Here is a 16,474-nt window from a genome sequence, read left to right on the forward strand (position 1 = left end):
TCCCTGCAAAGTTGTTGAAAGACGATTACCTGTTTCCACCAGATGATGATGATCAACCAGTGACTCTTTTTTTTTTTAGGTGAACAGAATGGAAGTAAATGAATTCTCGCTTGTCACCTGGTTGGGGCCTTGTTTACACAAAACAACATTTGCTCCACTGTGCGACTATGTGGAGGACGGTTATCGCAGGTAAAGCCAACAGAGCAAAGGGAAACTAAAATAACGGGACATGTGGCGACCGAAGCAACACTTACTCTGTGCCCATAATGAATTGCATTGACGATCTCTGGTCTTGCATCGCCCTCCGTAACATCGACCCTGTTAAAACACATATATATTTTTTCATTAACACAACCAGTCGTCTCTTTTCAATAAGGCCTCCGTCACATCAGCGTGCGAGTGCGTATCACATGGGAATACGCTGCATACGTTCAATCCCCATAGCCTATCTTGGCATGTACATGCGCATAATATACGCCAAGATAGGACACGCCGTGAGGTTTTTGGTGCCCGTTGTGTGAGTGGCACAATGATGGTCCATAGGATATTACTACTGCGTATTACGCACACAAAAACTGCGTGTAATAGGCAGTGAACATACGCTCGGTGATTGAGCCTTAAATCTGTTACTGGTTGTAAGTGATGCAATTATTTTGAGGAGGATGTAAACAATTGCCACAATTAATGCTATTTGGTAATTTAGTTACTATACCACAACAAATAGAACTTGGCAGTTCTGATGAGACAAATGACAAACTTTTTACGCAGTCTATTACATTTCTGGCCCTGACCGCCAATGTGGACGTCCGCCCCCCCCCCCCCCCCCCCCCCCGCTGTGCTGGCAGCAGGGCGGATGGATCAGCTGATCAGCAGGGTTCCCAAGTGACAGACCCTTGCTGATCAACTATTGTCGACTTACTCTCAGAATAGGTGATCTATAAGAAAAGTCCCAGAATACCTCTTTAAGGTTGTTTAATAGTAGGTTTTCTGTATTTACTCCTGGCCGCCAAGCTGCTAAATAGCGCTTGTTTTTAGGAATAGAACAAGCGGCTGTATAATCAGGTGGTTTGGTATCTCAGTGGCAGTAATATTGGCGAATGCCACCTGTCATGTGATCACATAGAACCTCACAAACCTTAAGGAGTTATTCTTTACAACGCAGTAATGTAGAATGAGATTACCTGCTCATTGTCACAGAAGTATCCGTCCTGCTTGTGTAGATTTGCTGGGCACTGTGTGAGCAATGTAAGATATGGAATATGTTACACAAGACAGATCATCATTAACAAATTCAATACTATTTATATATTTTCTTGAGGTCTGTTTATTATGAGGGGAAAAAAAATATTTCTTTTTAGTCTTCCCTCACAGAGAAAAATGCATTGTGGATTTTGACATGGAATTCAGCCTCTCATTTGAAGAGGTGAAATCCGTGGTTAAAATCCACAGCATGAATTGACCTGACACATCACATGGCAATGTAAGATATGGAATACGTTACATCACATGGCAATGTAAGATATGGAATACGTTACATCACATGGCAAAGTAAGATATGGAATACGTTACATCACATGGCAATGTAAGATATGGAATACGTTACATCACATGGCAAAGTAAGATATGGAATACGTTACATCACATGGCAATGTAAGATATGGAATACGTTACATCACATGGCAAAGTAAGATATGGAATACGTTACATCACATGGCAATGTAAGATATGGAATACGTTACATCACATGGCAAAGTAAGATATGGAATACGTTACATCACATGGCAATGTAAGATATGGAATACGTTACATCACATGGCAAAGTAAGATATGGAATACGTTACATCACATGGCAATGTAAGATATGGAATACGTTACATCACATGGCAAAGTAAAATATGGAATACGTTACATCACATGGCAATATAAGATATGGAATACGTTACATCACATGGCAATGTAAGATATGGAATACGTTACATCACATGGCAAAGTAAGATATGGAATACGTTACATCACATGGCAATGTAAGATATGGAATACGTTACATCACATGGCAAAGTAAGCTGCAGTGTGCGGGTGGGATTTAAAAAAAAAATCCCATCCATATTGCTTGTGTTGTAGAAATCTGCAGCATGTTACAGCTTGTGAACATACCCTAAAAGTAAAAGACAGGCTCGATGTGCCTTAAAACGTAAATGTGTAATAACTTCCCTTCCCGTGCTCAGCCAAGATAAAAGTAAAAGGGATTCTATCATGAAATTCATGTAGTTTGACTAGGAGGTGAGCTCAGAGTCCTGGAGGCGGGCAGTGCAGACTTCTCCCTGCCCATATCATAAATACTGACAGCTCTCTCCCCTGTTGTGTAACAGGGAGAAAGCTGTCAGTCTGCATGCTGCAGGTGAGATGAGGAGAAGGGAAGAGGGAGAAGAAAGGAGGAGGGAGAAGAAAGGAGGAGGGAGGAGGGAGAGGAGTGGAGAAGGGAGGAGGGAGAGGAGTGGAGAAGGGAGGAGGGAGAGGAGTGGAGAAGGGAGGAGGGAGAGGAGTGGAGAAGGGAGGAGGGAGAGGAGTGGAGAAGGGAGGAGGAAAAGGAGTGGAGAAGGGAGGAGGAAAAGGAGTGGAGAAGGGAGGAGGAAAAGGAGTGGAGAAGGGAGGAGGAAGAGGAGTGGAGAAGGGAGGAGGGAGAGGAATGGAGAAGGGAGGAGGAAGAGGAGTGGAGAAGGGAGGAGGAAGAGGAGTGGAGAAGGGAGGAGGAAAAGGAGTGGAGAAGGGAGGAGGAAAAGGAGTGGAGAAGGGAGGAGGAAAAGGAGTGGAGAAGGGAGGAGGAAAAGGAGTGGAGAAGGGAGGAGGAAAAGGAGTGGAGAAGGGAGGAGGAAGAGGAGTGGAGAAGGGAGGAAGAAGAGGAGTGGAGAAGGGAGGAGGAAGAGGAGTGGAGAAGGGAGGAGAAAGAGGAGTGGAGAAGGGAGGAGAAAGAGGAGTGGAGAAGGGAGGAGAAAGAGGAGTGGAGAAGGGAGGAGAAAGAGGAGTGGAGAAGGGAGGAGAAAGAGGAGTGGAGAAGGGAGGAGAAAGAGGAGTGGAGAAGGGAGGAGAAAGAGGAGTGGAGAAGGGAGGAGAAAGAGGAGTGGAGAAGGGAGGAGAAAGAGGAGTGGAGAAGGGAGGAGAAAGAGGAGTGGAGAAGGGAGGAGAAAGAGGAGTGGAGAAGGGAAGAGGAAATGCAGAGGAGAGGAGGAGGGAGAGAAGGGAGGATGGAGAGGAGAAGGGAGGAGGAAGAGAGAGGAGGAAGGAAGGGAGAAGTAAGAGAAAGGGAGGAGGAAGAATGAAGAGGGAGAAAGGAAGAATGAAGAAGAGGGAGGAAGAAGGGGAGGAGGAAGCTCCAATGTGGACAGAAAATATCAAGGGACCTAAAGTGCTACATAATATGCATGTGCTATGTAAATAAAGCTGTTTATTATGAAACCCAGGAGAACATACAAACCCCTTGCAGATGCTGTCCATGGTCAGATTTGAACCTAGGACTACAAGGCAGCAGTATTAACTGCTGAGTAACTCCTCCTCTTCCTCTGCCCCCCCATGACATGTCAAAAGTCTGTTGAAAGTTTAGCTACACTTTAACAACATATCAATAGTCAAAAAGCTAAATTCTCTTTTTATTAGGTATTTAGTTAAAAACCAGGAAAGCATATGCAGATACCATACAACACTTGTACAGGAAATCCGTCTAGTAATGGTTCAACCTTTGTAGTAAATGTAATAAATATATCAATGAATTATGATTTCACCTCCCTTTTTGCATAACTATAGATAGATGTTGCCGTAGACGGCAAATTGAAGATCTCAATCCAGACAAATATGCATGAAGGACAATATACATGACTATTCTACCAACTCACCACGCTGGAGTCTCCAGGACACATCTCTGGCACATCACATTCATTAATAGGCTCCCGACAAACTGTCCCCCTTGGTTCATACTGTGATCAAGACAGTGATGAAAGGTAACATAAACTGAAATTCTACAAATGCAGCGACTTAGGCCTCATGTCCACGGGCAAAAGAAGAATTAAAATCCGCAGCGGATTTTAACTCTTCTCCCGCGCGCGGATCTGCACCCCATAGGGATGCATTGACCACCCGCGGGTAGATAAATACCCGCGGATCGTCAATAAAAGTGATTTAAAAAAAAATGGAGCATGAAAAAATCTGGACCATGCTCCATTTTCGTGCAGGTCTCCCGCGGGGACGGCTCCCGCGGGCTTCTATTGAAGCCTATGGAAGCCGTCCGGATCCGCGGGAGACCTAAAATAGGAATTTAAAAGAATTTACCCATCCGGAGCGGACCGGGAAGGTCTTCTCTTCCTCACGGCCGGATCTTTCTTGCTTCGGCTCGGCGGATGTGCCCGGCGCATGCGCGCGGCCCGTCGGCGACGTGCCGCCGGCGTGACGAGTTCATCCGCCGGCCGAAAAAGAAGATCTGGCCGTGAGGAAGAGAAGACCTTCCCCGCCCGCTCCGGATGGGTAAATTCTTTTAAATTCCTATTTTCAGCGCCCATGTCCGCGGGGCAGGAGGGACCCGCTGCAGATTCTCCATGTCGAATCCGTAGGGGGCCTGATTTTCCCCGTGGACATGAAGCCTTAGGTGTTCATGTTATCAGGATGGGGACAAGTCTGTGGGATTGGGGACAAGTCTGCGGGGTCTTACTGTAGACCTCTGTATGTTTCCAATTTCATATGGAAAGTGACAGAAAAGGAAAGCGGTGCCATACTTCATTAGCTGCTCTACTATAAAGATAGTCTCTCTTAGGAGTGGCAGGCGGAGTATTTACAGCTGCACAGCATTGTACCGCAGTACAGGCCTTCTAATCGTCCTACACTAGCCCTTGTAGTAATAGATGAGGACACATGATGGCAGTCATTATGTTGCACCTTGATGATGTATATTGTGTTAATCTATATATATAAAATTGAATGTATGTCTGTGTGTCTGTTTGTCCTTTATGCATTACTACACCATTCATCCGATCGCCATGAAACTTTGGGAAGTTGCTGAGTACACTCCTGGGAAGGTTACTGGCATAGTACATCTATCCTACGACAGGTGGCGCGCGTGCGAGTATTGACAGTTATGCCCCCCAGACAAAGATCGTTTGATTTCCATCTCGAGCACGAAAGCAAAAGGCATTACGAGCAACGGGATGAGTGTTCAACCAGAAAATGATGCATCCGCCGAACGTTTCGCAAGACAATTGCTGGATATTGAGAATGCTGAGGTAAAATGAAAGCTGTGCTGTGATTGGTTGCTATTTCTTATACTGCTGAGGTAACATGAAAGCTGTGCTGTGATTGGTTGATACTTATACTACTGAGGTTACATGAAAGCTGTGCTGTGATTGGTTGCTATATATTATACAGCTGAGGTAACATGAAAGCTGTGCTGTGATTGGTTGCTATTTTTTATATTGCCGAGGCAGAATAAAAGTTGCGCTGTGATTGGTTGTTATTTCTCTTTCTGCTAAAGTAACATGAAAGCTGTGCTGTGATTGGTTGTTATATATTATAAAGCTGAGGTAACATGAAAGCTGCGCTGTGATTGGTTGTTATTTATTATACCACTGAGGTAACATGAAAGCTGTGCTGTGATTGGTTGCTATATATTATACCGCTGAGGTTACATGAAAGCTGTGCTGTGATTGGTTGTTATATATTATACTGCTGAGGTAACATGAAAGCTGCGCTGTGATTGGTTGTTATCTACATATATAAAAACAAATGTATGTATGTCTGTCTGTCTTCGCAGTAACACGCGACGGGTAAGCTAGTATTACTATAAATGAATGACTATCTCTCGGCGGCCCACCCTTCAGTCTCGCATGAGCATTGTTGCAAAATGATGGTCTTGCCGAATCCTTACCTTACATCGGCGACAGCACAGCCCGTCACTGCACATGGCATCGTGGCTGAGGGTGCACTTCTTGCAGCAGTTCAGGGCTCCGCCCTTTTTACATTCCTGTCCAATACAATAACAGCTCTGATGACCATTATGTGGCGTTTTATACAGCAATATTAGAAGTTGTCAAAGACTCAAATCTGCTTTTCAACCTTTTCATGACCAAAGGTCATTGATGCTTCTCCATCAAGGTCACATTCTGCTATTCCCACTTTCTAAAAAGTCATAACTTTGTTTTATTTTTTATCAATGGTACTATTTAACGTATGATATAATGTATTAGAAGACTTTTTAAAATGTTGTAGTTTATGGCATTCATGGTACAGTAAAAATTACGTGTTGTCTTTATTCTGTGCATCAGTACATTTACAGTGCCAGCAGATTCATCTCGTTTTATATGGTTATTTTAAAAATACCTTTTATTAAAAAAATATATAACTGCTCTCTGTCGCCATCTTTTGGCCCACATTACTTTTTATATTTTTCCATCGGTGGGGCAACTTGTATAGGTACTAATTTGGGGAATGTACATATTGATCAATTTTTATCTTGCAGGTGGAGTAACCAAACGATTCTGACATTGCATATTTTTTCTGATAGAGTTAACTATGCAGGATTAATAATTTTAATAAATTGGACCTTCACAGGTGTAGCGATTCCAATTTCTAGATTAGATTTTTTTTGATGTGACAACTGAGAACATTTTCTTTTTTTTTAACTTTTAATATTTTTATTTGTATAATAAAAAAAAAATCTTTATTTTTGCTTTTTTATTTATTTATTTTATTAGTCCCCATAGGAAACGTGAACTTGCTATCATTTGATCGCTTATACAGTATAATGCAATACTATGCTATTGCACTAAACTGTATTTTAACAGGCTGCCTATTAAAGATGTGCAATAGGCATGTCTCCAATAGGCAAATGATCATGGCAGACTTTGGTGGCCTTTTAGAATGTTCCAGGCTGCCATGACACCTTGACAGCACCCCAATAATCTCATTGATTGGGACAGAACTGACAGCGGCATTTAAAGGATTAATAGCTATGATCTGGGTTATTTCCAATTGCGACTGCTGCGTCCAGGTGTCCTGAGGTTGTTCATGTGTTCCGCTTACATCACATACATAATTTATGAGGCATTGCTGCTCAGTCACATCTACATCACTGGCGGTGCTACCAGATTTGCAGCTGTATGAACTGCACATGAGCCAATGATCTTCCTAGGTGCATGCACATGTATGGTTCATCCACATGCAAAGCTTGCACCCACCATCTATGACGTGGGCATTAAGGATGGGGAGATTGTGTAGAGGTGTGAAAAACTAAGGCAGATAGCTGGCAAATTGAGGAGCCAAAGATGTATTTGTGTCATTCTGCAGAGACAAGTTGGAATCGGGCAAAGTCATGATGGTCTGGGTCAGATGGAGAAGAAAAGAGAAATTGGACAATCCCAATCTGAGAAGACGTAAGTTGTTATCATGTAGTAAGCTTGATTCTGTCATCAATTTTACTGAGCTGTAAGCTTGGTTCTGCTATCGTCTTTACATAGTAAATGTCGGATTATTTTAGAACTTTAAATTCAATGAGAGATCCACTAGGTTCATACAGCCCAGGGCCTTGGTAGCCTTAAAAAGCCCCTGAGTATAACAGTCATTTACATTGTACTCTGTGGGCTTGTAAGTCCAGTGCAGGGTCCTAGTCGATGATTGACAGCTATCTCAGTATCTACGTTCCCACAGGGATAGACTGTCAATCAATGATTAAGACCACCCACTGGACTCCTATGCCCAGAGAAAACAGATTTTAGAGTTCTGCTTTTTGCAAAAAGGTTCAGTATAACTGGACTTATAAATACAGAGAGCGGGTCTAGATGTATAAATGACTGGATATATAGAACGATTTCCTATAAAAAAACACTATATAGCAATCTGCTCCTCCTCTATAAGATGCTGCCCGCAGATACAGCAGGGGGCGCCCAACAAGCTCACTTTAAAGTACGGGTGATTTGGTTTTTTTTCTCCAATGTGTAACAATTTTTTAGTCTTTCTACAACTCTCTTAATTAACTGTAACACAGAAAGGTCCTTGTCACTTGGGTACTCACAGTAGGTGAACCACAGTCACATTCCTCTCCCACTTCAACAAATCCGTTTCCACAGGATGGAGCATCCAATAGCTGGAAAAGGAAAAGGAAAAAAATGAAAAAAGACCATAGCGGGATGTATGACTGCAAACCAGGCAACCTGATGGGAAATGTTTACAAGGGCGTTTGTGGTGTGAGGGCCATTACATGCATGTATGAACTACATCTAAAGCCGTGTCCTTCTGTCATCCACCAGCAGATTTGCCATGGATTTCCTGCAGGGAACATCTGCAGCTCTTCTATGGGTAACTTGCAGCTACTGTAGCGGATTTAGTTGTGGATTATCTGCGTATTTTACGTAAGAAAATCTGCTCTCCAAATCTGCAGCTACTGTTATGGCTTTGCTGCGAATTTTGGCCTCTCTATTGAAGTCTTTGGCAAAAATTTGCATGTTTTCCGCACTAAATCCACTGGTGAAATGGACATGCTGCAGATTTAGATTCTACACCGCAGTTGAATTTCTGCCCTGATTTAGCACAGATTTTTTCCGTTATGTGTGGATGAATCAATTTTGAGAAAGGTTTTAAAAGTTTTTTTTAAACAAACAGGAGAAAGTGTGCAGAAAAAAAGGCCTCTTTTATTACGCTTTGTTTTTTAAATTTTCTTTACATTTTTTATGTTTCCACAGGGGACTTGAACCTATGGGCCTCTGATCCCTACGATAATACATTGCAGTACTTCTGTACTGCAATGTATTATCGCTAATAATAGCGATCATATGCCATTGTCTGACATGCAATTGCCATGACAACCCATCTGTCCTCCGGGATTACATAATGTAGAAACGATGACATCACAGAGGGAGCACCCTCCTTTACACGCAACGATCAACATTGATGGCGGTGTTTAAGAGGGTAACAGTGGGGATCAGTGTTCAATCACAGTCAACTCCTGCCTCGGATGGCACGGGCTCACCTTCTGAGCCAGCGGCATCGATAGGCCATAAACTTACTATCCTTTTTTCAGGAACTGCTTCCCACCCAGAGCGCAAGTTTATGTCCTGTGACAGGAAGGGGTTAAAGTCTCATCGACATGGCTTCCACTGTAAATGCTGCAGATTTGCTGCGTTCCATAGCATTTACTCTAAGTGTGAACATAGCCTTACTGGTAAATGAATTGCTTGATGTAAGACCTGTGTGTAGACTACAAGTCAGGTTAGGGTAGCGGGACAACGGCTCTACCTTATTGGGCTTGTTGAACAAGCACTTCCCTCCTCCGTTCTGCAAGAAGTGCCTGTATTCATCGGTACTGCAGCGGGAGAAGATCTGAGGAAGGTAGTACCTGCAATCAAGCAAATCACGGCCAGTGACCACCACAGCATCATGTGATTTACAGATTCTTACGTCTACAGATACAACTCGATTCCTTTAAGAACTGGACTTTTCTGGATTATCCGAAAGTCCTAGAAAACCATTTCACACAGCCTGAAGCACAATGTGTCAAATCTGCTGGAAGTGAGGAAGTATATGGCCATCGAATGCTGGATTAAGGAGACGCTACTGTATAGAAATCACTATTTACGGCTGCCTATTTCTGGGCAATAACCACGTGTTCTGCGTTGTCACGTGGAATCAAACATGGCGACTTCTCAGCAGTGACAAACCAACCATTCAGTAATTAAATTCTGCCATCAGCAGCTACATTGCATGAGTATAACTGCCAGGGCGCAGCTGCCACTAGGGTGGCTCATCTCTACACGAAGGTAAGGTGCAGTTAATGAGGACTATGGATGATGGAGAGAGATGTAATTGTATGCTGCACCATTTACTATGGGGTCGTATGGTTACTCCTGCTGTGAGCATCATCTCTTATCCTGGGAAGTACTTTATCCACTATCCCGGTACTGTGACATCAGGTGCCATTTATACTTGCATGTGAAATCATGGTTATAGTTTTATCTGTGACATCACTGTTGTACTTATCCATGTATTATCCCAGCACTGTACCAACCGTGTGCTTGTTATCTCTGTACTGTGACATTACTATGTCCATTGCCTGTGTACTGTGACATCAATGTACTTCTTATCCATGTATTATCCCTGTACTGTATCATCAGTGTGCTTGTTATCTCGGTACTGTGACATCACTGTGTTTGTCATCCCTGTGCTGTGACATCACGTTGCTTTGCCTGTGAACTGTGATATCACTGTTTGTTATTCCTGCACTGTGTTCGTTAGTTCTATAGTGACATCACTAATATCTCTGCACTGTGACATCACTGTGTTTCTTATCCCTGTACTGTGACATCCCTATGTATATTTTCCCTGTGCATAAAGCCCCTTTTAGACGTAACAAGAAGTGCTCGATTCTCGTCCGCACTCAAACAGCCTATTTAGAGTGCACGATTCTCGTTGAGAATCATGTAGTTTTCGTTCACTTCTCATTGAGTGTTTCACATTCCTATGTAAATAAGGAAGATGGAACAATACCTCTGCAGCGCCACCTATTGGATGGCAACATTCCTGTAAATCAATGTCCGACCCTTTATACAAGTCTTTGTAACAATGACTGGGAATTGAAAACCAAGCCAGAATCCATACACAGACAGCCGTTTCGGAGTGTTTGCCCCTCATCAGTGTGCAGCAGGTTTCTGGCTTGGCTAGTGATAGGCCTGTGATGTGGGTCTGGAACGGAAGAATCACTCCTTAAGGAGAGCACCAAGAAGGTGTGTAAGTTGACTCATAAGGCCATGCATGCTCCTCTGGGTGATGTATGCAAATAAGAAAGATAGAACACATCACAGGCCTCTCACTAGCCAAGCCAGGATCACACTGATGAGGGGCAAATACCCCGAAACAGCTGCCTGTGTATGGATCCTGGCTTGGTTTTCAATTCCCAATCATTGTTACAAGTGTTGACATCTCCTAGTGATCTTCCATCATCTGCTCCAGCTTGAATAGCCCTTTCAAAAACGAATTGGGAGCAGCGCTAAAGATTTAAAGGCGTATTAGCAAACGGTCTCCATAACCCATCACATACCCTGTGTCATCCATGATGCAACCGCGCCATGAGTCTGGACAGCGGCAATCACCTATAGCAAAAGGCATTAAAGCAGTGATTATACACCAGCAGCAGAAGAGATACATCCAAGACCCCATAGCAGCGGTCAGATATCTTACCTGCAGCCAAGTGGGGTCTGTTATACATCATGCCAAGGTTTTGTCCCAGAGTCTGCGCTAAAGTCACCGCCATGGCAGCAATCGTTCCAAACTGAATAGATTAAAGATCGCAGACATATTATAACCAGACTATGATAAGGCCCTTTAACGCGGAGCAATTATCATTCAAAAAATAGTTTAAACGAGTGAAAATTACCGATATTGTTCAGCGTAACCACGGCAACAATCAATGGATGAATAGTAATTGGTTCGCTCATCATTCAGTGTTCATTTCATGCAAGCATGAAAATCATCGTTGGCTCTTCGCTAATCGTTCAGTTGCAATACTGATCATTTAGTCATTTTCAATCACTTATACAGTAAATGTGAACTACTGAACGATTTAGCAAGTGAACGATTAAACGATTTATCTGCCTGTATAAACAGGTTGCACGAGCGAACTCGGACATCATTTGCTTGTGTGAACAATGCATCGTTGGGTGTAAAAGCACCTTAAGACCACTTTCTTGTATTCCCATGCTAAGCTCATTGTTTCTATCATCTTGTCAGTTACATAGTGTCAGAAGCTGTCCGCACTGGGGTCATGTCCTTCATTTTCAAAATCTTTGATGGATATGACATATCCATTATTACCTTTTGAGATTAGGTGGATCCATCAAATGGATAACAAACACCTGGAGGAAAAGAGTTTGAACATAGCCTAATAAAGTTACTTAAAGGCTATGGAAGCCTTTGTACTTAAAAAAATCAATACAGTCCCTGCAGAAAAAAAAATGCAATTATCTGTTTTTAAGTTGAGTTTTCCTTCTCATGCATTTAGAAAGCATTATACTTGAGTTGCAGATTTTCCTACATTCAGGGAATCACCTCTCACCATGGTAATTCAACCAAGGAATATGCAGTAGGAATCTAATTGAACAGAGAAATTTCTTAAAAGGGTCACAGTGAAGGGTCTATAGGACTCCTGATGCCAAATATAGGACTATCAAGGCAGCAGTTTCCTGCATGAGCTACTATCTCTAACTATTATAGTTTAATCTCTTATTTCACCACCTTTATTTTAATTTCATTACAACATCTTTCTTTACCCCAGTAGACGAGGTGCAAAGTTTTGTTTGTGCACTTTGTGTAAAACGTCTTCTCGTAGTCTTGTACGGCCTAGAACACTCAGGATGTAGTACTTGATTTCCCGAGTTTATTGCTACTTAAGGCTAATTTCACATGGGCACGACCGGATATCGCGGTCACCGATGTGTGATTTCCCCACAATGCAAGGTGTTTTTGTATCAGAGAGGTAGGATTGCAGGGTATTTCCCATTGTTTTCAGCACATGATGCAATGCTGCTGCCGGCCCCATAGAAAACAATGGGCGATGCGAGGTCAAAGATAGGACAGGCCACACTTTTTTTCCCTGCATCGGAAAAAAAAAAGAAAAAAAATCTCTTGCGTGTATGACCCATTCAAAAGAGCGGGTTCATATTCATGTAAGATTTGTGCGCCTCGCAATGCACAAATCTTGCGTAAGAAAACAAAATAGCCCTTCTTTAAAATATAAAAAAACCCTCCTAAACTCTGTTTCCAACCTGCGGTTCTTGTACCCCAGAGGTACACAACCTATCACTGCGGTGATCACACTGGGGCCTATTTAAGAAGCCCTTAAAAAAAGTTGCAATTTTGGCGCATGAGACTAAGCAGCACCTTTTTGGGCACTTATGCCATGCTCTGCCACTTCAAAAAGTGGGTGGTGCCCAACATTAGGGGGCGTGGCTACACAAGGCATCACATTTACTATAATCTACACCAGAAACTAAAATAGATAATAGCAAAAAATCTACTCTAGTTTGTAGCTGGGGCAGGTCTTCACTTGGCGCACGGAGTGCTTCCAGATGAGACGGATGTATTTAGACGCTTGCGCCATTTAATAGAAGGTAAATTAAAATTATGACTAAAAAATCCTAAATGTTACAGTTTGTTGTCCAGTGTTGTAATGGCTCTATGCAGGTTCTTGTCCATTCCTATGAATGGTCGCTTGATTTTTTTTTGTTCACGACTTTCGCGTGAAAAAGGTACAGTAAATCATACCTGCTCTATCTTTCTGCACATTTGCGTACCAAATGTCCCTGTAGAAGTCTATGGGGGTTCGCAAATGTGTGTGCTATACACAATACGCTGCGCAATTCCATAAAAAAAAGGACCCCTCTGGACCTACTTGGGCTAAATAGCCATTCAAATTGCGGCGTGTTTGTCTGCCGTGTTCAAATCCACATGCCCTGCCGGCACAAGTAGTACAGTAAAATATGGCGAAACGCACACAAAAAAGCCTCATGCATGGTGCAAATACGTTGCGCTGAGGCATGCGCAAAAATGCATACGCCCGTGTGAAGGAGCCATTTGCAAATCTGTATCAAAATCTGTATTTTAGACATACGATGGTGGTGCAGATTGTTCCATATGGTGAAATACCCCGCAGCATATTGTGGTGTGTTAAGCACACGCAGATTTTCGGCCCGTATTACATGAATATTTTTTACATGCGTGATAAAGACAGCTTGAACCCCATTAACAGGATATATACATATTCCCTGCATATTTGTGCAAGAAGGCAGGAGAAATCAAATCGGTCCTTCTTTTGACTTTTTTTTCGTACACATGCAAAATGCAGTGAATACGCGCGCAAAAAAAAAGCATGGATGACCAAATACGCGGTAAATAAATGCAGTTTCAGTCTGTGAAAATGCTGAGTATTTCATGGTCCAAAACTACATATGTGAATGAGCCCCACGGGTTTCCTTTATTCACTTCACATCAATAAACTGGAAACATAAAATTATTCTTGTGCACACCGCTCCTACTAGTGGTGGAATACTGAAACTGCATTCATGTTGCATGTTTTTGTTCAGATCCCCAAACTGACCCATCTTTGTTACCCAGGGATCCTTGGGCTTTTAGATGTCCTCACCTAGCTGTCATATATGCCCCGGCGGGCAGCAGTGTCTCCTCCAAGGCATCTATGACGCCAGGTCTGCCATCAGGGGCTGAACTACCGATAAGGTACGCAAGACATTATTTCGGGGTGGAATATTCATCACAGGGCAAAAACTGATTTTTCTGCTTTTGTTCAAAGATTCACATAAGTCAGAATTGTGTATATAACTCCTTCTTGTTCTACTGACCTCAATCACACCACCAGCTTTGGTTGGAGAGCAGATCCCACCAAAATAAGCTGCCCCGCTGCGGCTACTCTTAAAGGTGCGTCCTCTAAATGCAGAGAAGAGAGAAAGTTAGTGAGAATTTTTTTTGTTCATTTAGCCAGAATTTGGACCATTAAAACTTTTTTTTTTTTTTAATAGCCAAAATGATGTGATCCGTGGTGGAGATGATCAATCACAGGGTCACTGCAAATGAGGGTCCTCGGGGTCACCCACAGTCATTTTTATAGGTTTTTGCTGTACAGTAAGTACATTGTGCTCCTGACTACTTAGATTGTGCACTAATGGTGGTCAATCTGTCCTATAGTGGGGGGTTTACGTGTGGCCCCTCACTCCATCTGAGGGCCACATATTGCAATCAATGTCCAAAGTTACTTACAGAGACTTGGCTGTGCATGCAGAGTCACAGCGGTTTCCATATCTCTAGTGACCATGCATGTACGACCACCTTTCTACTACAAATACGGGGCCTTTGTTCTCAGTATTGCTGGATGCGGGTCCAAGCAGTTGGGTTCCTATTGACTAAAAAGGGTTATCTGGGACTCAGGTATCCTTTAGAATAAGTCATCAATATCAGATGAGTGGACGGGTCGACTTCCAGTACCCATGCGATCAGCTTCGTGAAGGAGGTGTAGTGCTCTGTGAGCGCTATGGCCTCTTCATCGTATAGCAGCACAGCGCTGCACATTGAATAGTGGCTGTGTCTGGTATTGCAGCTTAATCCCATTCACCCTGAATGTGGCTGAGGTGCCCAAAGGACATGACGTCACAGGGCAAGCGCTGTGGCCCTTTCATACAGCTGATTGGCAGGAATGCTGGGAGTCAGCCCCTTACATTTATGATATGGATGCCCTATCCTAAGAATATCCGAGTCCCAGAAAATTTATTTAGGCTGCATTCAAATGTAGCAGATTTGGTGCCGATTTTCTGCACTGTTAAAAACCACATCTAAATCTGCACCATTGGTACGGATTCTCACCAAAATCCGTTACATGTGAACGTTCTCTAAAGCACTTGGGGTTTGTTCACACGGTGGAATTCACTGCTGAATCTTTCGTATAAATTCTGCCTCAAAAACCACATTAAAAAGCCACAGCTTTTTGCAACGGATCCGCGCCCGGAATTTGCCCTGTGAATGGGCAAAATCAGCATGCAGAATTCTGACACAGAAAATCACGTTTCAGCAAGTTTCCAAATCGCAGATCGCTTCTTTTAGCGGAAATGCTGAGTGTGAGATGAAATTCTGCATGCGGCTTTTACCCACTGCAAAGGCAGATTCCGTGTGCAGATCCAGAAAGCCACAGATTTTGATGCAGTCCGCCCGCCGCTGCCACACAAATGACACTAATCCCACATAGGGCTCATGCACATCTGCGTTAGCGCTTTTTATCTCTCTGTTCCATTTTTCAGATAGAAAACTTGAATTAAAACGGAATTAGGCATTTTTTCCCCGTTGATTTCAATAGGTTTTCAGAAGTACGCTCGCAGTTTGCTTTCATTCTGTTTTCGGTTTTTTGTTTCTTTTAATGGAACAAAAAGAGTTACTTTTAAAATATGAAGCAAGAAAGCAAAAGGGATTTAAAACTGAACCAAACGGAAACTAGTTACAGATCTGTAAAAAAAAGGGGACTATTTCTATCAGTTTGTTTCCGTTTCGTCCGTTCACATGAAAAACTTTCCCCTCACTTCTGTCACCCACTAGAATGTAGACAGAAGGGGCCTTTCCATTTTTTTTAGTAAATAACTAAAATCACTGCAGTCTGTGCTATTTTTCCATTACAAAAAAACCCACAAAAAGCAAACGGAACGGAATTGAACAGAACTGAAAATCCCATTGAAATTAATGGGAAGCGAAACTGAACCTTTTTTTTGTTTTAATTTTATGGCTTTACTGATGAAAAAGCAGAGCCGTAAGTGTACAAGCCATCACTCCGGGGATTTTTGTATTCACTTATTATATATCTATCTCCTCAGTATATATAAGTGGGCTAATGTTACCTTGAATCGTTATTTCTTGAAATCTGTAACTCTCAGCCTCTTTTTCTTTAGATGGTCATGTG

The 16,474-nt window shown here is 42.7% G+C and overlaps 1 protein-coding gene across 2 annotated transcripts in view; it reads right to left on the reverse strand.

Moving 5' to 3' along the window:
• The window catches only part of ADAM11 (ADAM metallopeptidase domain 11), a 72,534-nt gene that overhangs the window by 16,174 nt on the left and 39,886 nt on the right, over window positions 1–16,474 (reverse strand). Inside the window, exons 12-20 of one of the 2 annotated variants that reach the window (XM_066587895.1) lie at window positions 14,379–14,463; window positions 11,206–11,296; window positions 11,066–11,117; window positions 9,268–9,367; window positions 8,048–8,119; window positions 5,906–6,001; window positions 3,888–3,968; window positions 1,182–1,232; window positions 255–318 (exon numbers count right to left, since the gene is read on the reverse strand). In XM_066587895.1, coding sequence (XP_066443992.1) covers window positions 255–318; window positions 1,182–1,232; window positions 3,888–3,968; window positions 5,906–6,001; window positions 8,048–8,119; window positions 9,268–9,367; window positions 11,066–11,117; window positions 11,206–11,296; window positions 14,379–14,463 — 692 coding nt within the window. The remainder of the gene's footprint in view (window positions 1–254; window positions 319–1,181; window positions 1,233–3,887; window positions 3,969–5,905; window positions 6,002–8,047; window positions 8,120–9,267; window positions 9,368–11,065; window positions 11,118–11,205; window positions 11,297–14,378; window positions 14,464–16,474) is intronic. The other variant, XM_066587897.1, reaches the window with a different exon arrangement.

The sequence above is a fragment of the Eleutherodactylus coqui genome, chromosome 13, assembly GCF_035609145.1.
Source record: "Eleutherodactylus coqui strain aEleCoq1 chromosome 13, aEleCoq1.hap1, whole genome shotgun sequence".
NCBI lineage: Eukaryota > Metazoa > Chordata > Amphibia > Anura > Eleutherodactylidae > Eleutherodactylus > Eleutherodactylus coqui.